Source organism: Chiloscyllium punctatum, chromosome 6, assembly GCF_047496795.1.
Source record: "Chiloscyllium punctatum isolate Juve2018m chromosome 6, sChiPun1.3, whole genome shotgun sequence".
NCBI lineage: Eukaryota > Metazoa > Chordata > Chondrichthyes > Orectolobiformes > Hemiscylliidae > Chiloscyllium > Chiloscyllium punctatum.
This window is the reverse complement of record NC_092744.1, coordinates 74,679,934-74,707,164: the sequence shown is the minus strand read 5'-3', so window position 1 is coordinate 74,707,164 and position 27,231 is coordinate 74,679,934. Positions and strand designations below refer to the sequence as shown.

The 27,231-nt window shown below is 43.5% G+C and overlaps 2 protein-coding genes across 5 annotated transcripts in view; both read right to left on the bottom strand.

Moving 5' to 3' along the window:
* Window positions 1–4,693, bottom strand: part of LOC140479079 (diacylglycerol kinase delta-like) — a 149,982-nt gene extending 145,289 nt beyond the window's left edge. For 2 of the 4 annotated variants that reach the window (XM_072572930.1, XM_072572932.1), the window contains exon 1: window positions 4,479–4,691. In XM_072572930.1, coding sequence (XP_072429031.1) covers window positions 4,479–4,652 — 174 coding nt within the window. In that variant the 5' untranslated portion in view covers window positions 4,653–4,691. Of the gene's footprint in view, window positions 1–4,478 lie in introns of all 4 variants that reach the window. The other 2 variants (XM_072572931.1, XM_072572929.1) reach the window with 2 other exon arrangements.
* A 4,083-nt stretch (window positions 4,694–8,776) lies between these two features.
* Window positions 8,777–25,349, bottom strand: srprb (SRP receptor subunit beta). The gene is made up of 7 exons (XM_072572927.1): window positions 25,216–25,349; window positions 20,897–20,991; window positions 16,525–16,602; window positions 14,196–14,278; window positions 13,432–13,568; window positions 12,737–12,791; window positions 8,777–9,281 (listed from the first exon to the last, which is right to left on the bottom strand). Exons 1-7 carry the CDS (start codon window positions 25,328–25,330, stop codon window positions 9,065–9,067), a joined length of 780 nt encoding a protein of 259 aa, XP_072429028.1. The 5' UTR covers window positions 25,331–25,349; the 3' UTR covers window positions 8,777–9,064.
* Window positions 25,350–27,231: the final 1,882 nt, after the last annotated feature.

Sequence of the window (27,231 nt, the reverse complement as noted above, 5' to 3'; positions counted from 1 at the left end):
TGTACGGAATCTTTGGAACATGACACACAAGTTAGATTTTTTAAACTGCCAAACAGCCTCCGGGAAAAAAAACAGCAAATTGAGTGTTTTGCTGTTTGTCTGCAAGTCCTGGTGGGCAAATTCCATCTGGTCAGCATCAGTCTGTGAGCTTAGTGAGAACAGACGACTGGAGCTATTTATAGCTGAGTAGCTTCCCTCAAGAGACTAAATATTTTCAGAGAAATACCAGGAAGTAGGGCTCATTTAGATTAAACCACATTGCTCTATATTTCACATAGTCAGTTGAAGCAGAAAGCCAAAATCTTAAATGAACGTAATGAAAAATTATTTTAGTTAAGCTCTATGTTGATAATATTAACCCTTGTGGAGACTAACCTTAATCTTTCACTGTCAAGATGGGAAAAAATACAGAAAGATTTTGCAGTTTTATTATTTTAAACGGTACCAGGATATTAACTCAAAATCAGATCACTGCTGGAGATGCACTGAAGCAGTAACTAACCCAAGTCTCACAGGATGTCCGAAGCTAAATAAAACTGCCATGCAGGCAATTGCTGACACAACTCTTGCACAACAGATCACTTTCTTGTGTAATATAACCAGCTAACTGTGGCAAATCTATAATATACCAACATTACATTCGAGGCATCTAATTTTAGTGTCACCACTCTCTTGGATCTCTCAGTAGTATTTCCGTGCGACACTCCCTGCTTATGGCACACTTTCTCCTGCCAAATATCTCAGCTTTTCCCAGCACCAGATCTGCACACCCACACCTACAGCATCACAAACACATCCCGATGCAAGTTTGCTTCTTGCTAAACCTTCACGAGAAAAGCAAACAGCATACAGATTAAAACAAACTAACAAAATTCTCCATTTCTTCAATGTGTCGAGAAACTTTAGGCAAAATTTCTTAATCTGAATGTTTTGCTCTTTTGAAGTTGAGTTGAAAATCAGAGATTTCTGAGGTTTGGTAAGGACTGAACTGCCTCCATGTCACCTCACAAATATATCTGAAAAATACCTTCCCCAAGAAGGAGAGAAATGGAAGGCTACAAGAGCAGAGGCAGATTTAAGGAAGGTGACTCAAAGCAACATTTTGACCTTTCTTCCTAGCACTTCATGAATAAAAGGTTCCAATACTATTTTTCTTCCTTTCTACTTTGTCAACATTGTTATTAAAGTAAATTTCATGAATTCTGTTAAACATCACACAACACCAGGTTATAGTCCAACAGGTTTAATTGAAAGCACACTAGCTTTCAGAGTGATGCTCCTTCATCAGGTGATCATCATGAATTCTTTGAGAATTCTCCGAGAATAGGTATGATCTCATTTGGTGACCTCTTGGTCTGTGTTAAGGTCATTTTACAACAGCTTTCAAAGACTTTTATAAAACATAAGTTGGTCATTTGACCTATCATGTTGGTGACATCGCTTTGACAGCAATATCCAATTAGACCCATTCCTCTGCTTGTTCCTAGAACTCTGTAATGCTCCCTTTAGTGCCATTCTCATATCTTCATTGGCACTTTCTTTTGCTGTCCTTTTTATGTGTCCTATTGTCTGAATCACGGTTCTTAAACCCAGGACCTGAGTTTGGAAGGTCCAGCCTTTAACTGAAAGTTTCCTTGACATTGTTTTTTGGTGAGTACGTTGCTTGCCTCTCTGATATGAGTAGGGATGTATTATTGGTGCCCTGCCACCATCGCACTATGGAAAATTTGGACTTTTTCCTCACAGTAATGTGAAGGAGAAGCTGTTAAGAGTTTGTGCAGAGTTAATTTTACATGTGTTTAGGACATCCAGCCTAAGCATTTGTAATGTCCTTGTCAGCTTAGAATCGAGGATAAGATTAGATTAGATTCCCTACAGTGTGGAAACTAACCTTTCGAAGAGTAACCCTCCCCAGACCCATTTCCCTCTGACTAATGCACCTAACACTTTGGGCAATTTAGCATGGCCAATTCACCTGACCTGCACATCTTTGGACTGTGAGGAAACCGGAGCACGTGGAGGAAACCCACGCAGACACGGGGAGAATGTGCAACCTCCACACAGAGAGTCACCCGAGGCTGGAATTGAACCCAGGTCCCTGGTGCTGTGAGGCAGTAGTGCTAACCACTGAGCCACCATGATGCCCTAAAGGGCACATCAACTGAGAGGTCCAGTGATTGAAAGAGAAAAGGCAAGTGGTGGGCATATAGTTGGGTTCAGGGGACAGAATTGTTGAATCAGAGGTCCCAATACCTGATAAGCTAAATTCAAGGACTTGGAAACCAAACAGATGGGAACTGACTCGGCGTCAGCCCAAGCTCAGTATCAGGATTAAGCAGCCACCAGCAGGGCAGTCAGCTGCTTGGCTGAGGGTAACCTAAACATCAAAACAAGGGAGCAGGTAACCTCCAAAACTGGGTGCTTTTGAATGGCTGAAAAAACAAAACAGCTTTCAAACCTGAGAGATCCAACTATAGAGTACAGTAGCATCAACTGGGAGTGTTCAGAAGGCTGGAAATGTTTTAAACTGCTGCGATTTGGACTTGCTCTACCATTATCAGGGATGTGATTTATGAGCTGTTCACAACTCTTTCACAGATCTGCTTTTTAAAAAATAAGACATCTCCGCAGGTTTAGCATGAGCATCCACTTCTTTAAGTGGACATTATGACCCCGAGTGGGTAGGCTAAAACCTAATGGAATAACAATGACCAAGGAAACAAGGCTGTAGAATGACCCTCAAACTACACCATCACTATGACAGGTGCAACTGAATAGCAAGGCAAAAACAAAACTGTGGCAATCAAGGGCTAACTTTAATTTATTTCATACCATACATTCCTCTTTGAAAGATTAACTGAGTATATCTTGTATATTGTAACTGAGTTCAGAAACAGCTCTTGACAAGTTAAAGACTAACTCTACTCGTCTGCTCACTATCATGAAGCTTAAAATACAAAGTTCCTTGTTAGCAAGTTACAGTAGTCAAAGAGTCATTCAGCACGGAAACAGACACTTCGGTCCAACTCGTCCATGCTGACCAGACATACCAACCTGACCCAGTCCTATTGGCCAGCATTTTGCCCATCTCCCTCTAAACCCTTCCCATTCATATACCAATCAAGATGCGTTTAAAATATTGTAATTTTACTAGCCTCCATCAATTCCTCTGGCAGCTCATCCCATACACACCATTCTCTGCACGTAAAAGTTACCCCTCAGGTCCTTTTTTAACCTTTCCCCTCTCAGTTTAAATCTAGCTCTCTAGTTATGGACTCCCAACCTCAGAAAAATACCTTGTCTATTCACACCATCCAGGCCTCTCATGGTTTTATAAACCTCTTTTAGGTCACCCCCTCAGCCTCTGACACTCCAGGGAAAATAAAAAATTCCCTATAGCTGAAACCCTCCAGTCCTGGCAACATCTTTGTTGCACCCTTTTAAATTTAACAATGTCTTTCCACAACAGAAGGGCGACCAGAATTATAGGATGCCTTTTTCAGGCAACCTTACCGACTCTACACCCTTGAGATCATACCAACATATAAAGGGACAAGACAGCAAGAGCAGATGCCACTGTGAAATACTATTCGGAACCAATTTGAACTAATTTGGGCCTATATTCCCCCATGCACCTCCCAACATCACTCAATAGCACCTGTCATTCAATTTCCTGTGACAGGAGAGAAAAAAAGTCAGCCAAGGACAAGCAGCTAATTTCAAGGCATAATCTGGAAAAAATAGTCTCCCTCCACCCAAGTAAGCGATCCAGGGGATCACAATATCTGGGAGAAACAACTGTCCACAACCTTTGAGATGCTGTAATAGATGCTGTTATGAAGATGATGAACGATTTGATTTCCCACAATTATATTACCTCAACAACCACTGACTGATACCTGTTGTGTGATCTTTATCTTTGATATTAAGTACATAGCACAGTGCCATTTCCAGAGATTATCCACGTGATGAAACCAGCTCCATAAACAGTTAACTTTGTAACCCCCTCAATACTCATTTCCATTGAGGCTTCGTGTCTTAATAAATTGTGCCGAATTAAACCAGGGGAAAGCCTGTCAGGACTTCCAAAAGAACACTGCGCTGGATAATAAACGGGGATATATTTTCAGATGCATCATCTGGGGACGGGATCCAATGACAGATTATGTTCAGGAGTTGCAGGTTATTCCTGGGAATTAGACATGGGTTCGCAGGTTATTCCCAGGAATCGGACCCGGGGGTTGCACATTATTCTCTGGAATTGGACTCAGGGATTGCAGGGTATTCCCGGGAATTGGAGCCCCCGGGGGGGGGGGGGGGTGCGGGATATTGTCTGGGCTCGGCTGGTTTGTCTCAGCCTGATGCCCGGGCTCCCTGCTCCCTCCTGGCGGTGACAATTCACTGGGATCCCCAGGCTCCCCCTGCGGCCTGCCCCCTCCCCCCAGCCCCCAGCCCCCTCACTCCCCCCCGGGCCTCACCTTGCTGCGGATCTGGCCGGAGGTGGACACTTTGCGGATCAGTTTCTGCGCGGACTCGTGCTCGGCCTCGCTGTCTGACGACTCGTCTCCCGCTGTGCTCCCGCTGGCCAGCCGCTCCCGGGCCCCCAGCTCACAGGCCGAGCCGGCAGCCTGCGCTTCCCGAGCCGCCATCATCACCGCAGCAACCGGGGCCTCGTCTCCCCCCCCCCCGCGCCGCCACAACCAACCGTCTCCCCGCGATACTGCAACCCGCCGCCAGGGGGAGGCCGCGGGACCGCGATACTGTCACCTGCCGCTAGGGGGAGGCCACGGGCCCGCGATACCGCCACCCGCCACCAGGGGGAGGCCACGGGCCCGCGATACCGCCACCCGCCGCCAGGGGGAGGCCACGGGCTCGCGATACCGCCACCAGGGGGAGGCCACGGGCCGCGATACAGATCCTGGCCGCCAGGGGGAGGCCGAGGGCCCGCGATACCGACACTGGACGCCAGGGGGAGGTATAGAGGCCGAGAGCCAGCGATACCGCCCCCCGCCGTCAGAGGGAGGTCGAGGACCCGCACTCCCGCCGCTCGGGGGAGGAAGCGGCCCCGTGGTACCGCTATTCGCCGTAAGGGGGCACTTCTGACACCCAGGACAGAAGTCCCACGTGGCAGTCGGTGAAAAGGTTACAGCAAATACAAAGTGTGAGCTTTAATTGGACTCCAGCGCCACAAGTCTAAAACAAACTGTCTTTCCAAGTTGCTGTGTCGGGACAGAATTACAAAAAAAGAGCGGGAAGCGTAATCTCGCTTTAAAAAAACTAAAGGTGTATTCCATTCAACTTGACCACTTTGGGTTAATTATTTAACAACATGATTTTAATCAGGATGAGCTCTGGCTGTAGTAACCTTGGGGCTGTTTGGAAATATTCCTCATGTGGAGGTGCTGCTGTTGTACTGGGACGGACAGTTAAAAATCACACAACTCAGTAAAAACAATGACTGAAGGTGCTGGAAACCAGATTCTGGATCAGAGTGGTGCTGGTAAAGCACAGCAGGTCAGGCAGCATCTGAGGAGCAGGAAAATCGACGTTTCGGGCAAAAGCCCTTCATCAGGAATTTGGAAGCTTGTGCTAGTGCTTCCAAAAAAGTCTGTTGGATTATAGCCTGGTGTTGGGTGATTTTTAACTTAGAATATTCCCTCAGTGAGGTAAAAACAATAACTGCAGATGCTGGAAAGCAAATACTGGATTAGTGGTGCTGGAAGAGCGCAGCAGTTCAGGCAGCATCCAACGAGCAGCGAAATCGACGTTTCGGGCAAAAGCCCTTCATCAGGAATAGAAGGGCTTTTGCCCAAAATGTCGATTTAGCTGCTCGTTGGATGCTGCCTGAACTGCTGTGCTCTTCCAGCACCACTAATCCAGTATTCCCTCCATGAGTTCATTTCTACCTCCAAATTAACATGAAATTATAATCAGGGTCCTGATCGATTTTCAGTGCAGAATCACAGGCATACACAGGGCAAGGTGTGAAAATTGAAAAATTATTTCTGCAGAACTTCTCATTTATACGGGCTCGTAACAGTCAAAACATATGCTTCCCAGCACCTGTGCCCCCACCCCAGTACAGGTTTCCTGCTTGTCACCAGAGGTTATAACTTAGAGGCACTACTTGGAATCAAGCACAGCTGACCAAGAGCGTCTCCTCCTCTTACTGCCTGCCATTGTGGGAGGATTTACAAGTTTATCAGACTGCTATGAGCTCACCTCCCTTGACCAAGCAAATCCTAAAGAGGGAGTTGAGCATTGCACATCTGATTCAGAGGTAGAGATGCCACCTACTACACTGTAAGGCTTGCTGTATAGGGAGGAAGGCAAGAGAGGTAATTCCCAGCCCCCACCCCACCCCACCCCACAGAAGGGAGGACTTACTGTCATAACTCAGAGTGAAGCTTATCAGCACGTCAACTGAAACCTATTAGAAACAGCATGCATCTTCTTATGCTGAGCAGAATATCCCATCCAAATATCTATTGTCCGGTTAAAAAAAAAAGTGGTGAGCAGACCATTACACCAAAATACTCAGCAGATCCATTACTTTATTTGACGAGCTCACACAGTTGTTCATGTCTAGGTAAAGGTTCAGAATAGATTCTTGAAAACAAAAGTCTTGTGGACATCTCTGGAGGCTAATTTAGAAAATTAGGATCTCTTGTGCCATATCAATGTTACTTAATAAATTCTTTTCTTAGCGGGTTTTGAAAAGATTTGTAGCTCAGGTTGAGGTTCTGGGTGTAAGTTTGCTCGCTAAGCTGGAAGGTTCTTTTTCAGATGTTTCATCACCAAACTAGGTAACATCACCAGTGAGCCTCCAGATGAAGCGCTGGTGGAATGGCCCACTTTCTATTTGTGTGTTTAGGTCTCCTTGGGTTGGTGACATCATTTCCTGTTTGCTTTCTCAGGGGTGGTAAATGGGATCCAAGTCAATGTGTTTTGCTGATAGAGTTCTGGTTGGAATGCCATGCTTCTAGGAATTCTCATGCGTGTCTCAGTTCGGCTTGTCCTAAGATGGATGTATTGTCCCAGTTGAAGTGGTGTCCTTCCTCATCTATATGTAAGGATACTAGTGAGAGTAGGTCATGTCAACACCTGCAAGCGAAACTGCATTAGAACATTATTTTAACGAGCTACCACACACTGCAGCAAAGAGGAGAGGAAAATCACCTATACAGTGTATTCAAAAAGAATGGGCACCCAAGGAACACAATCCACCGATTTCTCAGCAACAAACCCCAACAAACAAACAAAATACATCGAGAAACACTAGTCACTGTACCCTACAAAGACATCTCAGAAATGACTGCCAAGCTACTCAGACCTCTTGGCATCATGGTAGCCCACAAACCCACCAACACACTAAAACAGCAGCTAATGAACTTGAAAGACCCTATACTGACAACAAGCAAAACTAATGTTATTTACAAATTACCTTGCAAGAACTGTAACTACATTGGACAAACAGGCAGACAACTAGCCACCAGGATACATGAACATCAACCAGCCACAAAGACATGACCCACTATCACTAGTATCCTTACATACAGATGAGGAAGGACACCACTTTGACTGGGACAACACATCCATCCTAGGATGAGAATTACTAGAAGCATGATCTTCCAACAGGAATTCTATCTACAAACATGTTGACTTGGATCCCATCCCTGAGAAAAAGAACAGGAAATGATGTCACCACAGGAAATGACATCACCAACCCAGGGAAACCTAAACACATAAATAGAAAGCTGCTTCATCCGGAGGCTCAGTGATGAAGTTACCTAGTATGGTAACGCAATGTCTGAATACAAACCCTCCAGCTCAGCGAGCAAACCTACATCCATATTCTTTTCTGATCAGTTTACTGCACAATACAACATATCTGTACGTGAAATGTATTTTACCGTAAAATTCCATCATCTACACAATCTACAAACATATTATGGTGCAATGCTAATTACTACAAATTATTTGCATCCACAGGATGAGCATCATTCCATCCACAGGATGAGAGTGGGCCAGCACCAAGTTTCCATCTCGAGTTGATTTGAGAAGATGGTGGTGATGTTTTCTTGAACTGCTGCAATCCATATGGTGTAGGTAGACTGACAATCTTGTTAGGGTGAGAATTCCAGGACTTTGACTGTGACACTGAAAGAATGGTGATGTATTTCCAAGTCAGGATGGAGTGGTTTGGAATAAAATTGCAGGTGGTGGTGTTCCCACGTACTTCCTTGGAGGGGACGCTGAGACAAGCTATTGATACTTTGTCTAATTAGAGATGGACACGTATATGGCACCAGCTTGTAATGTTATCCAGATTCATCATCAGAGGGGTTGCGAATGGAACTGAACAATTGTGGAATCATTAGCAACAAATTCAATAATGCCAATGAGTAGATCACTGGTGAAGTAGCATGAAGATGGCTGGACTGAGGAAGCAGTCTAGAAGATCTCCTGCAATGTTGATCTGATGGAGGTGCCTCAAACTGCCACTAGCATCTCTTCTGCGTCAGGCATGGCTGAGACTGCACTAATCAGGTGACGATCAGAGACAAGTTTAAATTATTTTGTTTTGAAATTAAACAAAATATCCACAATTCCTACCTCAAGAATTAGTTTTGGATATACAATACAGCAGCACACTGAACGGAAAGTCTGGGGTGTATTTTAAATAAATGCCTGCCACTCTACTTACGTTCTAGAAATTTAAATGAATTACCACAAAAATGTACAACTCCAAAGAATGACAGCACAGCAGTAAAGGTTGGGTTAGATCCATTATTTTATTTGCAGATTAACAGACAAGAATGTGCTGCCATTTCAGCAACACAAATGACATGGAAAACACTGACATCACTGTCCTACCAGACACTTAAATATAGGAAGTATCAAGCTGGCTCAGTTCAACATAGTTACAGCAAACATTATTCAGCTGGAGTTCTGCATTAAAAACATGACTATTGGATCTTTGGTCACAGTCTCACTATTGTTGCACACGTCAGAATCGTAATGGCAGCATGCCACAATGTCTGTTTTTAGACTGTCTCATTGTTCATGCCACTTTGGAAAGCCATGCCTCTACACTTCCAAGGTCAGCCTCACCTCTGTCCCCTTTGTTCCCTTGTGCACTGCACTCCACAAACTCAACCTTCATCGGAGCCTGGAAAAAATCAAACTCCTTTCCCTTCTTTCCTAAAGGCAGCGCACCCCCAGTGCTGGATCCATCCAGAGATTTCGGTGCACCAGAACGAATCATCCTCAGGGTGTTGCTGAAGACAAGAGAAAATAAAATATGGGTTAAATCCAAAGTGGCAAGTGGAAAATGCCAAACACAAACAAAGCGAACAGTTCACTTGGAGGGTACTGGCATTCTTAAACAGACATGTTCAAGTGGCATCACGGCCAGATATTTTATAAACACTGGAAAAGTTCAGACAAACTACATGTATATAGTTTTAAAAATACAAAGCAATAAGGCTTTAATGATGGTGACGGATGGTTCAGTGGTTAGCACTACTGCCTCACAGCACCAGGGACCCGTGTTCGATTCCACCCTCAGGCAACTGTCTGTGTGGAGTTTGCACATTCTTCCCGTGTCTGTGTGGGTTTCCTCTGGGTGCTCCAGTTTCTTCCCACAGTCTAAAGCTGTGCAGGTTAGGTCCCTAGGATGTGCAAGCTGGGTGGGTTAGTCATGGGAAATGCAGGGTTACAGGGAGCAGACTTGGGAGTAGGATACTCTTTGCAGGGTCAGTGTGGACTTGATGGGCCAAATGGCCAGCTTCCCCACTGAAGGGATTTTATGATTCTAGGTGAAGATGATGTACGTTGATGTAGGCAAGTTCTAAAATTGCACTTTATCATCCAATAGTGAGGGAATCAATTTTTTCAGAAGCTGCCCATACTCCACTTTGAATATTGTACAGTGTTAAGATTTTATAAATTTAACCATAGTCAGCAACTTATACATTATTGCAAATGAGAAAGCTTAGAGATTAAAGAGAGATTAATATGTTTGTGCGGAATCTCTCTGCTGTTGCAGAGATGCATGATGTTCAAACAGGACAATACCATTACTGACACACACACGCACTTTTATGAATCCCAACCACTTATAAAAAGTTGCAAGGGGCAGCACAGTAGTTAACACTGCTGCCTCACAGCACCAGGGACTTCGGTTCAATTCCAGCCTTGGGTGATTGTCTGTGTGGAGTTTGCACGTTCTCCCTGTGTCTGTGTGGGTTTCCTCCAGGTGCTCAGTTTTCCTCCCACACTCCAAAGATGTGCAGTTCGGGTGAATTGGCCATGCTAAATTGTCTGTAGTGTTCAGGGACGTGTAGGCTCAGTGATTAGCCATGGGAAATTCAGGGTTATGAGCATAGTGCATGGGTTGGGTCTGGGTGGGATGCTCTTCGGAGGGTCAGTGTGGACTCGATGGGCTGAATAGTCTGCTTCCACACTGTAGGGATTCTGTGAAATCTTCTGCGGAAAGCCAGGATTCATTGGAAAAAACTGGGATTTATCCTTTCCAAAAAAAATGTTGTGGTAAAGGCCAACACTTTTTATATATAATTAAGCTTGCACTGTTAAAATTGACAGTGGATACAATTTGTGATGCACAAATTGTGAAGCAAGCTACAAATTAGGAACAGGAATAGGCCATTCAACCCCCTGAGCCTAGTCTGCTATTCAAAAGATCGTGGCTTTATGTTCCAACCTACCCACTGTAACCTTTCACCCCTTTGCCAAGCAAGGAACTACCTCTGCCCTAACTGTGTTCAAAAACTCTGCTTCCACTACACTTTCAGGACAAAGGTTCCAAAGATTCATGACCCCCCCCCCACCCAGAGAAAAAAATTCTGTCTTAAATGGACAAACTCTTATTCTTTTTTTAAAAAAACAGCACCCCCTAGTTCGAGATTCTCCCACAGAAGGTGGCACCCTTTCTATAGCCATCGTGTGAAAGTCCCACTGATTCCTACAAGTTACAATCAAGACACTTCTTACTCTTCAACATGGCGTGAATACCCACCTGAAATTGTTTAACTTTCTCTCATAAGTAAACTACCCTTTCCATCTAACAATCTGGTAAACTTTCTCTTGATTGCATCTAATACAGCCTTCCTTAAATAAAGTGACCAACACTTTGCACGGCACTCTGGGTGCGGTCTCACCATGCTCTGTATAACTGAGGTTTAACCTCTCAAGCCTTGTATTCAATTCCCTTCTCGATAAACAATATTCTATTCACTTTCCTAATTACTTGTTTCCAGCATTTAATTCTGGGAAACTCAATTATATTGAATATTCAACAGATATTTACAAGGATGTAAAGACAATTGGCCTTTGAGATGATGAATAAATGTTCATTGCAATTTGTGCAATGATATACAGTTGTTCTCTTTGCAGGTTGAGGCAATATTATTAAGATATTTCTTCATTTGAAAAGGGAGAAGGTAGAACTTGATTCGAAACAGTTTTGAATTACGGAAGAACATCATTTTTCTTCATCAACTACCACTGAGGATTTCTTTCGCAAACATCAGATTGTTCTTTCCGTACAATTATGTTAATTACCACTGATGCAAAGGGTTGCATTTTGGACTGACACTGCAGTTCCATAGCAGACTTGCTTGAAGTGGTGGTGGCTCGCACGATTAGATTTACCACGTTGCTGCAGAAATATTAACCAAGAACACACAGGATATAGGCTGCATGTGAAGAATGAGGGGCACGTTCACGAACACATACAAGATTCTGAAGGGATAGGGGTTGTTTTCACTGGTTGGAATATTGAAAACAGATTGCAGAATCCCAGGACAAGGGGCCAATCATTTAGCACTGAGAAGACAAAAAACTTCAGGGTTGTGATATTTTGGAATTCTCTGCCCTACAGACTTATGGATGGTGTGTCATTGAATATACTTAAGGCTAGAATAGAGCTGTTGATTCCTGAGGGAATCAAATGATACGAAGAATAGGCAGGATAACTGCAATTGAAGCCCATCATCATTGTGTTTGTACTGAATGGAGCAGCAGGCTCAATGAGCCATTTGGTGTACTCCTGAACCTATTTGAAATCAGATGGAAATCCCTTTACCATTCCGGCTGGATCTTCTATGGAGTTACGTTAAGACCCACCCTGTAGATTTGCAATCACACAGTCACCACTTCAAAGGTTGAATGACTTGCAGTTCTGTGAAGCTGTAAAGGACTTACAAAGGGCATTAATGATTCTTGACTATTAATTCTCTTATTAATATCAAGTTGGCTCGAATGGGTTTTTTTTTTGGACAAAGCTCACACTGCAGCTTCCACAAGAAAATAAGCATTAGACATTACAAACTTCTAGAAAATTGCACACAGCAACTTAAAACATCTCAGTGTTTCCCAAGTTGTCGAATAAAGAACTATTATAACTTAATCAGGACACACTGTGCCTCTAAAAGCATATAGCAAATGCTGCCGAGTTAATGCTGCCTTTTAAGGTGCTGTATCTCCCACAAATATCTTGCTGATTTTGGTTGATTTTCTCTTGCAAACTAGCCACTGAAGTGCAGAGAATATTCTAAATCTGTTCCCCAAAGAGAGGACTCCTTACAGATCCAATGTTTGTCTCTCAAACGGAGCAACAGAAAGTCTGTAGTAATAAAACTCCTAATCAGAAAGTCCTTGCTCAGTTATTTTGCATTCCAACAGCCACAGGGTGCAATAATCTGACACTTACAGTTCCTTTTCCAATTGTTGTTGAATTAATTTCGCAGATTTGGCCATGGTGACATCTGAAATTAAACAGTAAACTGAATTAACAAGTTGTTGTGGAACAAACCAACAACTTCATGAACGCTTGAGCCAAAATATATAAAGTGCTACATCTCAGAAACAACCACAACTCGATTACACTTTGTTGAAAGTCTGAACTTGATGTGCTCTGTAACAATTGTCCATCAGGGTAAGTGTTCTAACCCGATATCATTTATTACTCTGTGATTTTAAGCAGGTTCTTTAAAAGCTTAAAACATCAGTACAGATGGTAAGCAAAAAGCCTGACCTTAACCATCAGCATCTACATCTACAACACTGACATATCCAAAGGCATAAATCCTGAGGATAAAGTTTCTGAGAGAGAACTACCAATTTCTGACTTGCTATGATATACAGCGGAGATGAAACGCTTTCAATATGCACAGATGAAGTATCCCTATTACCACCGCAAAGTACAGAATCTTGACTCTTCCCAACCACAAACTCGGGATAAAATGAACAACCCCTCATGTTACATTAATAACTTGGAACAGACAAGCTACAAACAATCTAGAACATTCTCAGCCAACTTCCTAGTAGGATAACTACTAGATTGTTAGCCTCCATCAAACTACAACTGCATCACCAGGCATATAAGCAAGACAACCTTCGACTTACCTTGCTTGTTACAGGCTATTAGGAGGGGAGGTGCATTCTTCACAATCACAGCATCAGTGAGCAACGTGTAAAGAAACTCAGCCACATCCTTCACTTCTTTTTGAAACAACACACTGTCCACTACAAAGATAATGGCTCTGTGTGAAAACAAAACTGAAATTGGTCCATGCTCACCATAAATTCTCAGCATTTCATTTAACATCTCTGCTCCTTATCCTAAGGTACGATCAAAGTGTGGATATAATTTCACATTTGTGGTTTGTAATATCAAGATCACACATGGTATGAACAAGCTGTAGCAATCCAAACAAAAGCTTTGCTTACCCTTAACAAATCAATTGGCAGAGAGGCAGGTAAAACTGGTGGCCTGTCATAAACAGTGCTGCTCGAGATTAAAATTCTAAAACAAATATCCTGTGGAAATGGAAGTTTTTTGTGGTTTGCAGCAGCCATGAAAACTGTTACTTCAGATCTCAGCATTAACCATAATCTCTCATCATGAAGTTCAGATATCTTAAAGCATAAAATACATTTTGTGGATTCACTAAAATGTTTGAGTGAAAAATCTGAAGTCAATAAGATTTATAGAGTCATAGATTTATAACAATTAGCACAGCATGCCTCCTTAAAAAAATTGTTACCTTACAGCTCACTGCAGCTTAAAGTTACTTAATTCACTTCTTCATAGATGGTAAAGAAGTTTCTCAGTGTTCACCTAAATCCACCGTGTACGATATAAAGCATGGTATGGCTCTGTATATCACCTGGCATCAGCTTTGTGCTTCTCCAAATACTGAAGACGTAGACTTTCATGACCAGGGAGGTCATATAAAACAACAGCAGGACCCTGTCAGAAAAAAATATCAGAACAACAACTGTCTTGACAAACTAGATTTTTTTGAGCAAAGCAAATTCTTTGGCATTTACTTGATTAATTCTTGCGACAAACTTCACTATGGATCAAAAGCAGTTGGATATTTCTCGATTCTTAATATTTGGACCGGTATCATTCCAAGAGCTTGCATGGGGAAAGGAATAAAAATCCTCAGAAGTAAAATTACTTTGAGAGTTGGAATCCAACAAAGGTACTGAAGATATATAATCAACCATACATTGTTAGATTATGGGGATCTCTCATTTTAAGCCCAAAGTTGGTTTAATGACATATTCAACAGGAGTTTATGATACATATGAATTTTCTCCCTCTTAATTACACAAAAGAGTCAGCCTATTTGATATTATCATGTATGGAGTGAGGTCTAAACCAACATCTGACTGAGAGGTGAAAGCATCATCAGTTGACTCAAACAAATATTTATCCAAGTCAACAACAATGGAGGGAGTCAGAGGTGTATGCACCCATAGATAAAATATTTAACTGTTCATTCACCTGTCCAGATAGCATTGTTGGAACTAAAGCAGGAAACTCTGCTTGTGTGTAAATTCTTATCTGATCCAATATCAAGAACAGACTACCTGGACATACTCCTCATTTCTATTTGAGATACCCAGTGGTAAGAAAAATAGCTGTTGCCTTTGCCCAGGTCTGAATAGTGACTATACCTCGAAGGGACTAATTTCCTGCTCAGTGCTTTGGTTGCATCTGACAAACAGGAAAAGGTTCTATAGAAATGCTAGAATTTGAAATAAAATAAAGTCAAACAATTGCCTCTATTTGCTCCAAAAATAAACTTATAGAGATAAAGCAAAATATACCTTAGAATGAGACAAGAACTTGAAGTTTCAGAAAAGATAGATAACGTAATGGATCTATGAAGATGTTGGAGTACTGGGGAGCCATGGTGACTAATCACATCACAGAGCTCCAGCAGCCTCACGGAGAGAAGGAGAAACAGCTCCCCCTACTGAGGGGGAAAAGAACAACAAGGCCCCTTCTGGGGAGGGGAAAATGGGGCTGAGGTATGCACTTGCTAAGTTACCGCACGTTGGACGACTTGATAAGGACAAAGTCAGCCTATCTTCAGGAAGGGGAAATCAGGCCTGGCAAATTGACTGGAACTCTTTGAGGATAGATAAAAGGGGAACAAGAGGAGGGTAATCTATTTAGATTTTCAGAAGGCATTCAATAACGTAGTACATACTCAGAGTTCATACAGAGGATAGATAAAATGGTAGTAGTGAAGGTAGTCTATTGAGATTTTCATAAAATTTCATGAGATTTGATAAGATACCTCACATTCAGAGTTAACAAGGGAGACAGATGAGGGGGAGACAGTAGAAGTAATCCATTTCTATTTTCAGAAAGTGCTTGATCAGGTCCCACACGTCAGGCATCGTAACAATAACAGTACAAAAAAGATTTACAAGGATATTAATGGGCTGGATGGTTTGAGATATAAAAAAAGGTTGGATAGGCTGGGACTTTTATCACTGGAGCAGAGGAAGTTAAGGGGCGACCTTGTAGAGGTTTACAAAACCATGAGGGATACAGATAAGGTGAATAGCAAAGGGCTTTCCCTAGGGTCGGGGAGTGCAAAACTAGATAGCATAGGTTTAACGTTAGGAGGGAAAGATTTAAAAAGGGACATGAGAGGCAACCTTTACACAAAGAAGGTGGTTCATATGTGGAATGAACTGCCAGAGGAAGTGATAGATGCAGGTACAGTTACAACATTTAAAAAACATTTGGATGGGTTAATGAATAGGAAAGCAGCGAGGGACATGGGCCAAACACAGACAAACGGGACTGTGTAGTTTGGGAAGCCTGGTTGGCACGGACGAGTTGGACCAAGGCATCTGTTTCGGTACTGTATGACTATCTTTTTTTACCTCCAAGTTTCTAAATGTCTGAAGTGGGGTGTAATAGTTAAGGTGAGCATGTCAGGTGAATGTAGTCAAAAGGCATCAATTATGAAGGTATTCATCCAATTGAAAAGGTAGCACTGCTTATAAAGTTCAAATATCACGATCATTCTTTCCTGGACATTATCCGACACTGTAGATGTCAAGGGTCAAGAGAGGGGGATGACTTTGCTTCCATTCCTCCCTGCTGTTTGAACCAAGTGTTGTTTCAACAACCAGCTCTACCAATGGTTTGCGTATTTAGACATAGGCTTATTAGTACACACCTACCTTGTCGCTCCTAACCCTGTACAATGCAGAGTTACTGGTTATGGATGTGTGTGTAATCTTAAACTTCCCAGACAATAACTGAAATGAGAAAGAAGAGCTGTCAGTTGAGTTGTGGTTTTGTGCATTCCGAATTTCTTTTTTCTACAAAAATAAAAATGCTGTATTGCAATTGGAATCAGACAATTATAGACAACAAAATGTATCTTCATTCCAGAATTTCTAGCGCCTCCCTTAACTGACATTCCCACAGGAAACGGCCCTTCAGCCTGAAAAGCCATTAACCTGAATGAAATCATTGGTCTATTTCAAACCTTCAGGAGGGTCATGGCTTCACCTTTTTACGAAATTCTGGACTGCTTTCATTATTACCAAAATTACCACATTAGGCCCACTGATGGAAACAATGTGGATAGAATCCTGGTTAAACCCCAGTCTATAGACTCCTCTTCTTGCTTAGCAAACAGTCCTCGCCTAGTGCGGCAGTCAATATTACCGTGTGCTTTATCCTTAGCCAAATCTTTCCAAGGAGATCAGAGAGGACAAGTGTACAGGATAAAAAGAGTTCTCACTGCCCCAGCCTTAAAAGATACCAGCCACCTTCCAATTCACTTACTATTAGATCTCACCCAGCCCCTCATTCACAATATTCACATTTCCACTGACAGTACACCACATCCCCTCCTCTGATTGTGACTACAATGTTGGGGTACCAGCTTTCAGTTAAGTTGATAAAGTGAGGGCCCAAATGCCTGCTCAGAGGCTTGTAAAATATCTTATGGCACAATTTCAAAGAACTGTAAGGGAGCAATCCTCAGTGAACTGGCTAATATTTATCCTTCGATCAACATTCACCAATTCATGTCAGAAAGGCAAGGTTACATTGATCATGGGTGACTTCAATATGCAGGTGGACTGGGTAAATAATGTTGCTAGTGGATCTAAAGAAAGGGAATTCATGGAATGCTTACAGGATGGCTTTTTGGAACAGCTAGTCATGGAGCCCACAAGAGAGCAGGCTATTCTGGACCTAGTGCTTTGCAATGAACCAGACTCTATAAAAGATCTTAAAGTAAGGGAACCCTTAGGAAGTAGCGACCATAATATGGTAGAGTTCAGTCTGGAGTTTGAAAGGGAGAAGGCGAAATCTGATGTAATGGTGTTACAGTTGAATAAAGGTAATTATGAGGGCATGAGAGAGGAACTGACTAAAATAGACTGGAAGCAGAGGCTAACCGGGAAGACACTAGAGCAAAAATGGCAGGAGTTTGTAGGTATAATTGAGGACACTGTACAGAGGTTCATTCCCAAGAAAAGAAAGATTAACCGGGGAGGGATTAGACAACCTTGGCTGACAAAGGAAGTCAGGAAATGTATTAAAGAAAAAGAGAGATCCTATAAAGTGGCTAAGAACAGTGGGAAATCAGAAGATTGGGAAGGATACAAAAGCAAACAGAGGATAACAAAGAGTGTAATAAGAAATGAGAGGATCAAATATGAAGGTAGGCTAGCCAGTAATATTAGAAATAATAGTAAAAGTTTCTTTCAGTACATAAGAAACAAACGACAGGCAAAAGTAGACATTGGGCCACTTCAAACTGATGCAGGGAGCCTAGTGATGGGAGATAAGGAAATAGCAGGAGAACTTAACAAGTACTTTGCGTCAGTTTTCACAGTGGAAGACAGGAGTAATATCCCAAAAATTAAAGGGTGTCACGGGGCTGAGTTGAGTATGGTTGCCATTACGAAAGAGATAGTGCTAGAAAAGTTAAAAAGTCTTAAAATTGATAAATCTCCTGGCCCCGATGGGATACACCCTAGAGTTCTGAGAGAGGTTGCTGAGGAAATAGCAGAGGCATTGGTTGAGATCTTTCAAGAGTCACTGGAGTCAGGAAAGGTCCCGGACGATTGGAAGATGGCTGTAGTAACCCCCTTGTTCAAGAAAGGATCAAGGCAAAAGATGGAAAATTATAGGCCAATCAGCTTAACCTCGGTTGTTGGTAAAATTCTAGAATCCATCATTAAGGATGAGGTTTCTAAATTCTTGGAAGAGCAGAGTCTGATTAGAACAAGTCAACATGGATTTAGTAAAGGGAGGTCATGCCTGACAAACCTGTTGGAATTTTTTGAAGAGGTAACAAGTAGGTTAGACCAGGGGAACCCAGTGGATGTGGTCTATCTGGACTTTCAAAAGGCCTTTGATAAGGTGCCACACGGGAGACTGCTGAGCAAGGTGAGGGCCCATGGTGTTCGAGGTGAGCTGCTGGGATGGATTGAGGATTGGCTATCTAACAGAAGGCAGAGAGTTGGGATAAAAGGTTCTTTTTCAGAATGGCAGCCGGTGACGAGCGGTGTCCCGCAGGGTTCGGTGCTGGGGCCACAGCTGTTCGCATTATATATTAATGATTTGGATGAGGGAACCGGGGGCATTCTAGCGAAGTTTGCCGATGATACAAAGTTAGGTAGACAGGCAGGTAGTACTGAGGAAGTGGGGAGGCTACAGAAGGATCTAGACAGGTTGGGAGAGTGGTCCAGGAAATGGCTGATGGAATTTAACGTGAGCAAGTGCGAGGTCTTGCACTTTGGCAAAAAGAATATAGGAATGGACTACTTTCTAAATGGTGAGAAACTTAATAAAGCCAAAGCACAAAGGGATCTGGGAGTGCTAGTCGAGGATTCTCTAAAGGTAAACATGCAGGTTGAGTCTGTGATTAAGAAAGCGAATGCAATGTTGTCTCTTATCTCAAGAGGGTTGGAATATAAAAGCAGAGATGTACTACTAAGACTTTATAAAGCTCTGGTTAGGCCCCATTTGGAGTACTGTGTCCAGTTTTGGTCCCCACACCTCAGGAAGGACATACTGGCACTGGAACGTGTCCAGCGGAGATTCACACGGATGATCCCTGGAATGACAGGTCTAGCATATGAGGAACGGCTGAGGATACTGGGATTGTATTCGTTGGAGTTTAGAAGATTGAGGGGAGATCTAATAGAGACGTACAAAATAATACATGGCTTTGAAAAGGTGGATGCTAGAAAATTGTTTCTGTTAGGCGAGGAGACTAGGACCCGTGGACACAGCCTTAGAATTAGAGGGGGTCATTTCAGAACGGAAATGCGGAGACATTTCTTCAGCCAGAGAGTGGTGGGCCTGTGGAATTCATTGCCACGGAGTGCAGTGGAAGCCGGGACGCTAAATGTCTTCAAGGCCGAGATTGATAGGTTCTTGTTGTCTAGAGGAATTAAGGGCTACGGGGAGAACGCTGGCAAGTGGAGCTGAAATGCGCATCAGCCATGATTGAATGGCGGGGTGGACTCGATGGGCCGAATGGCCTTACTTCCACTCCTATGTCTTATGGTCTTATGGTCTTATTCCAGATTATTTGATGTGGACACATTGCTGTTTATGGGATTTTGTTGAAGACAAATTAGCTGCCACTTTCACTACATTAGAACAGTGATTACACTTCCTGATGTACAGAAAAGCAAAAACAGTGCAGATACTGCAAATCTGAAATAAAAACAGAAAATGCCGACGAATTGCAACAGGTTATTCAGGATCTGCATTAAGAGAAACAGAGTTAATGTTGTGAATCCACCTGACTCTTCGTCAGAGCTGAATGGTGTTCTGAAAATACTGTTTCATAAAGTACTTAGAATGCTTTCAGATGTGTGATAGTTGCGGACAAGAACCATATAAATGTAAATAGTTTTTTCCCTTTATATAAAAAATCCCTGTGGAATAAGATAGTATACTCTCCTTTACAGCATCCCTTTAGACACCTGGCTGTGAAGTCAGCCCAGTCCATCGAGACTTCATGAAGTTAGAAAATCTGCCACTTCACGCCATTGACCAGTCTAAGATCTGGGAAGAGGCATGAATACAGCACTTGATTCCCCACCTTCCCTGTGCTGCAGACAAAGCTAATGGAATAATTAGAAAACACTTCCTTTAACAGAAGCAATATCCCTTACCTCCACCACTACAAAATACAGCCCACAGCAAGACACACAAAGCACTATGTAACCACATGTACTTCACAGCCGTGTATAGAACAGGATCATTTGTACTGTCAAGAGTCTGCTTCAATGTGTCTATACAGAAAGGGAAATCATAGCAGCGGCAAGCAAGACCATATGCAGATCCTCATTTATGATTCCTGAAGGGGAACGTTTCGAGAAAGCATAAAGAACTGCTAAATAAAAAGAAAGCAATTACACAGAATTCTAGGCAGGCAGTTTACCAGATCAGCATCCACAGGCAAGAGTGATTAGGAACGTTTATTTAGGAATAACATGTCATGCAGGGAAACACTTTAAGCAGTCAAGGTGCTGGATTCCACAGGAATAATGTTTGAGTCTGAAAGAGTCTTACCCTACAGCAAAGTAAAGTCTTCCCAGAATCACACAAACCAGCCAGAAGCACCGCACTCCGACTGCTTTTTCTGTTCCTCAATAGGATAAAAAACACTGTAGACCAAAACATAAAACATTCATCAAATTAAAGGAACAAGAGTGTGGACAATTAAACATGAGCTTATTCTGTCATTTAAAGAAATTATGGCTAATCTAAATCTAGTTCAATAGACCCCTTTTTTTTCTCCTATCCCTTAATAATTTTATTTACAAAAGCTTTAGATTTAAAACTTAAAACTAACCCAGCATTAACCATGATAATTAAGGTAGGAGAAAGTGAGGACTGTAGATGCTGGAGATCAGAGCTGAAAAACGTGTTGCTGGAAAAGCGCAGCAGGTCAGGCAGCATCCAAGGAGGAGAATCGATGTTTCGGGCATGAGCCCTTCTTCAGGAATGAGGAAGGTGTGCCAAGCAGGCTAAGATAAAAGGTAGGGAGGTGGGACTTGGGGGAGGGGCATTGGGAATGTGGTAGGTGGAAAGAGGTTAAGGTGAGGGTGATAGGCCGGAGAGAGGGTGGGGGCAGAGAGGTTGGGAAGAAGATTGCAGGTCAAGAAGGCTGAGTCCGAGGGTTGGGACTGAGACAAGGTGGGGGAGGGGAAATGAGGAAGCTGGAGAAATCTGCATTCATCCCTTGTGGTTGGAGGGTTCCTAAGCGGAAGATGAGGTGCTCTTCATCCAGGCGTCGTGTTGCCAGGGTCTGGCTATGGAGGAGGCCAAGGACCTGCATGTCCTTGGCGGAGTGGGAGGGGGAGTTAAAGCGTTCAGCCACAGGACGGTTGGGTTGGTTGGAGCGGGTGTCCCAGAGGTGTTCTCTGAAATGTTCCGCAAGTAGGCGGCCTGTCTCCCCAATGTAGAGGAGGCCACATCGGATGCAGTAAATGGTGTGTGGAGGTGCAGGTGAATTTGTGACGGATGTGGAAGGATCCCTTGGGGCCTTGAAGGGAAGTAAGGGGGGGAGGTGTGGGCACAAGTTTTGCATTTCTTGCGGTTGCAGGAGAAGGTGCCAGGAGTGGAGGTTGGGTTGGGGGGGAGTGTGGACCTGACGAGGGAGTCAGGGAGGGAGTGGTCTTTCCAGAACGCTGATAGGGGAGGGGAGGGAAGGTCCACACCCCTCACCAACCCAACGTCCACTCCCAGCACCTTCCCCTGCAACCACAAGAAATGCAAAACTTGCGCCCACATCTCCCCCCCTCACTTCCCTCCAAGGCCCCAAGGGATCCTTCTATATCCGTCACACATTCACCTGCACCGCCACATACATCATTTACTGCATCCACTGCACCCGATGTGGCCTCCTCTATATTGGGGAGACTGGGCACCTACTTGCGGAACGTTTCAGAGAACACCTCTGGGGCACTCACACCAACCAACCCAACTGCCCCGTGGCTGAACACTTTAACTCCCCCTCCCACTCCGCCAAGGACATGCAGGTCCTTGGCCTCCTCCATCGCCAGACCATGGCAACACGACGCCTGGAGGAAGATCACCTCATCTTCCACCTAGGAAGCCTCCAATGGCAAGGGATGAACTCAGATTTCTCCTGTTTCCTCATTTCCCCTCCCCCACCTTATCTCAGTGCCAACCCTCGGACTCAGCACTGCCTTCTTGACCTGCAATCTTCTTCCCAACCTCTCTGCCCCCACCATCTCTCCGGCCTATCACCCTCACCTTATCCTCCTTCCACCTATCGCATTCCCAACACCCCTCCCTCAAGTCCCTCCTCCCTACCTTTTATCTTAGCCTGCTTGGCACACCTTCCTCATTCCTGAAGAAGGGCTTATTCCCGAAACGTCGATTCTCCTGCTCCTTGGATGCTGCCTGAGCTGCTGCGTTTTTCCAGCAGCACATTTTTCAGTTATGATAATTAAGGTGTTTGGTACGCTTGCTTTGTTGGTCAGTGCATTGAGTTTAGGAGTTGGGAGGTCGTGTTGCAGCTGTACAAGACACTGGTTCCACTTTTGGAATGCAGCATTCAGTTCTGGTCTCCCTGCTATAGAAAGGCTGTTGTGAAACTTGGAAGGTTCAGAAAAGATTAACAAGGATGTTTCCACAGATGGAGGGTTTGAGCAACAAGGAGAAGTTGAATAGACTGGAGCTATTTTCCCTGGAGCATCGGCAGCTGAGGGGTGACCTTACAGATATTTATAAAATCATGAGGGGAATAGACAGGGTGAATAGACTCCAGGGTAGCGGAGTCCAATACTAGAGGGCATAGATTTAGGTGAGAGGGGAAAGATTTAAAATGTATTTAAGACGCAATGTTTCACACACAGTATGGTGCATATATGAAATGAGCTACTAAAGAAAGTAGTCGAGGCTGGTACAATTTCAACATTTAAAAGGCATCTGGATGGGTATATGAATAGGAAGAGAGTAGAGGGAAATGGGCCAAATGGGACTAGATTAATTTAGGGCATCTTGTTGGCATGCAAGAGTTGGACCCAAGGATTCTTTTCCATGCTGTATGACTTTATTAGTTAACAGTGCTCCAAATTTCTACTCTGTTTCTGGCAGTGAATCCTTACTGAACACTAGGTACCAAGGCCAGCGTTTGAATAGCCTTTTGATTATTTTCAGTACATATCCATGATTCTTTGTGTTATGTCTTTGAATCGCAATGGCTTTCAGCTTTATGAAATTTCAAAATTAATCAGTTCTATCCTTTCAAGTCCAATGTGGATGGCCAATACTCAACTGCATTCAATTTATTTAATACAGTAACGTGTGTGTAATATAATGATTCCATCTACACCGTCTACAATTTCACCATCCTTGGTGTCATCAGCTCATTTCAATATGTGGTGTTCTATCCTATCAGCAAAGTACAGTGAATAGTTGAGGCACCTGCACCAGATTATGCCACCAATCCACAATTTTTGGCCTTAAACTATGTCCTCTTCATTGGATTCCCAACTTTTAAAGTTTACAGTTCAGAGCACTTAATCCATTTGCTGCTTCTTCAGTTTCTTCAAACTCTGAATTAGAAAGCAGAAGTCAAAGGATAATGCCCTGCCCCAGCATTTTACCCACTCAAGTTGCAACAGCCCTCATCAACTTCAACAAGTGCAGGATTCCAACAGGGCAGCCTATCATTCATGACTTCGTAGAAGTGAAATAAACATACAGATAAGCAGTTCCTTCATGTGTATACACATTATTGGAAGAATGAACATTGACCAGGATACTTGAAAATCGGTTTTCCCTTAAATATTTTGCACAGGCTGTCACTTTTGCCCAAGTCAGCACAAAGGAGTCATTTAAAACCTCAAGAAGACAATCAAAGTTCCAATTCAGTACAGAACTGAGGGGCTGCTACACCATCTCCTGGGCTTTGCCTGAGGCCCACTGAAGATGTTACCTAGAAGGGTGATGAAATGTCTGCTCAGTGAGCAAACCTACATCCAGAACCTCAGCTTGAGCTACAAATCTTCTCAAAACTTGCTAACACCATCCCCTGGTCAGGGTTGCTGCCTGCCATCTTGGGGGAATTAAAGATGCCCTAGAACAGAGCTTTCCTGGCCAATATTTATCACTTCACCCGAAACCTACAGAACTCTCCCACACACACACAGGTCTGTGGTGTGAATGTGCATTTGCAGATGTATTCGATGTTGTTCAAAAACACACACAATCCAGGTGCAGTCAGTCCATGTGACATTTTATAAATTCCTACTTTGGAAACAGAACTGGCCTGGCTCAAGGTTGGGATAGAGACAGACTCGAACTTCACACCTTGAAGGCATCATCTTGAGCTGAGATGTCACTTTTTTTTTTGGTAAAACCTTAAGTTATCTCCGGAATAGGATTTGAAAGAAGTTCTGGGATTTGCATGTTAATTAACTGAAACCCGCAACCCTTTCTAAAAGATGAAAGACTTAACAACAATCTAAGTTGGTTCAATTCACCACATCAGTGGTATGACACTATGATATTTTACAATAAATTCTGCGTCCAATGATCCTGCCCTGTTAGCTACCTGATGAAGGAGCAGCGCTCAGAAAGCTTATACTTTCAAATAAAGCTGCTGGACTATAACCTGGTGTGTGATTTTTAACTACAAAATAGCATTGACTTCCTTGTCGCTTGATGCATATAAAGTGGCAGCTGTGTGTCCCACCACCACGAGAAGATAAACCCTTTGGGATAATCCACGATGTCTGGACTAATGCAGGTTTCTTTCTGCCTCAGGGAAAGGACGGGCCCGGATGACCCTCCACCCCCCGGGGATAGGGGATAGTCAGGGCCAAATCTCGGCTTCTTCTTCTACTCCTCCTTACCGATGGTGAGCAGCACCGCGGCCAGCGCCACAACCACCCCGAGCACATTCGGATCCTGCTGCTCCAGCTCCCGGCGGATCGACTCCAAGTAAAGCTGTAGCGTGGCGGCCGCCATGTTCGAGCGCCCGAGGCACCACGGGAAGTGTACCAGGCACCGCACTGCACTGTGGGAGGTGTACGCGGCCCCGCTCTGCGCTGCACCACGGGAGATGTAGTTTAATCACTTGTTCCAAGCACATTCAGATTCTCGGGATAAAGCCATCCTCTTTTGGAAATATGTCAACTTTTCAATGACAGATGCAAAGAATCATAAAATATTTCATACTTTAAGATTCTTGCTGTGATAATTGAAATCAACATTGACTTAACCTTACTTGGCAGCAAATGTACTAAACTATTGAAAATATATGTTCTGTACATTGAGGAACTGGATGTGAATGTAAAAGGTACAATTCATAAGTTTGCAGATGTCACAAAAATCGGTGGAGTTGTTGATAGTGAGGAGGATGGTCTCAGGCTACAGTCTGATATTGATCAACTGGTAAATTGGGCAGAGCAATGGCAGATGGAATTTAATTCTGATAAGCGTGAGGTGATGTATTTTGAGAGGTCTAATAAGGGAGGAACATACATAATGAATGGTATCCCCTAGGGAGTACTGAAGAACAAAGGGACGTTGGTGTACGGATATTGGGGCAGTGCGTGATTAGCATTGTTGCCTCACAGTGCCAGCACCGGGTTTGATTCCAGCCTCGGGCAACTGTCTGTGTGGAGTTTGCACAATGTCCCTGTGTCATAGAACACAGAAGTACAGCACAGAACAGGCCCTTTGGTCCACGATGTTGTGCTGAGATTTAATCCTAATGTAAAATATAGTAACTTAACCTACGCACCCCTCAACTCACTGCTATCCATGTGCATGTCCAGCAGTCACTTAAATGTCCCCAATGACTCTGCTACCACCACCACAGCTGGAAATGCATTCCATGCATTCACAACTTTCTGCGTAAAGAACTACCTCTAATGTCTCCTTTATACCTTCCTCCTAATATCTTCAAACTATGACTTCTCGTACCAGTCAATCCTGCCCTGGGGAAAAGTCTCTGGCTATTGACTCTGTCTATCCCTCTCATTATTTTGTACACCTCAGTCAGGTCTCCTCTCTTCCTCCTTCTCTCCAAAGAGAAAAGTCCGAGCTTATTCAATCTTTCTTCATAAGACAAGCCCTCCAGTTTAGGGAGCATCCTGGTAAACCTTCTTTGCACCCTCTCCAAAGCCTCTGTATCTTTCCTATAGTAGGGCGACCAGAACTTAACATAATATTCCAAGTGTGGTCTCACCAGGGACTTGTACAGCTGCAGCAAAATCTCGCGGCTCTTGAACTCGATCCCCCGTTAATGAAAGCCAAAACACCATATGCTTTCTTAACAACCCTATCCACTTGGTTGGCAACTTTGAAGGATCTATGTACTTGCGCACCCAGATCCCTCTGTTCCTCCACACTGCCAAGAATCCTATCTTTAATCCTATATTCAGCATTCGAGTTCAACCTTCCAAAATGCATCACTTTGCATTTATCTAGGTTGAACTCCACCTGACACTTCTCAGCCCAGCTCTGTCTGCATGGGTTTCCTCCGGGTGCTCCGGTTTCCTCCCACATCATAAAGATGTGCAGGCCAGATGAGTTGGTCATGCTGAATTGCCCATAGTGTTAGGTGCATTAGTCAGAGGGAAATGGGTCTGGGTATGTTTCTCTTCAGAGAGTCAGTGTGGACTTGTTGGGCCAAAAGCCTGTTTCTACACTGTAGGATTGTCAGCACAGTGAGACAAGGTGGTGAGGAATGCTTTTGGAATGCTTGCTTTCATATGCTGGGTGTAGAATACAGGAGCAAGGAAGTTTTGTTACAATTTTATAATACATTTGTTAAGCCACAGAGTGTGTTTTTCTGGATGCCACTATCTTTGGAAGGACATGATTGCACTGGAGAGAGTGGAGAGGAGATTCACCAGGATGTC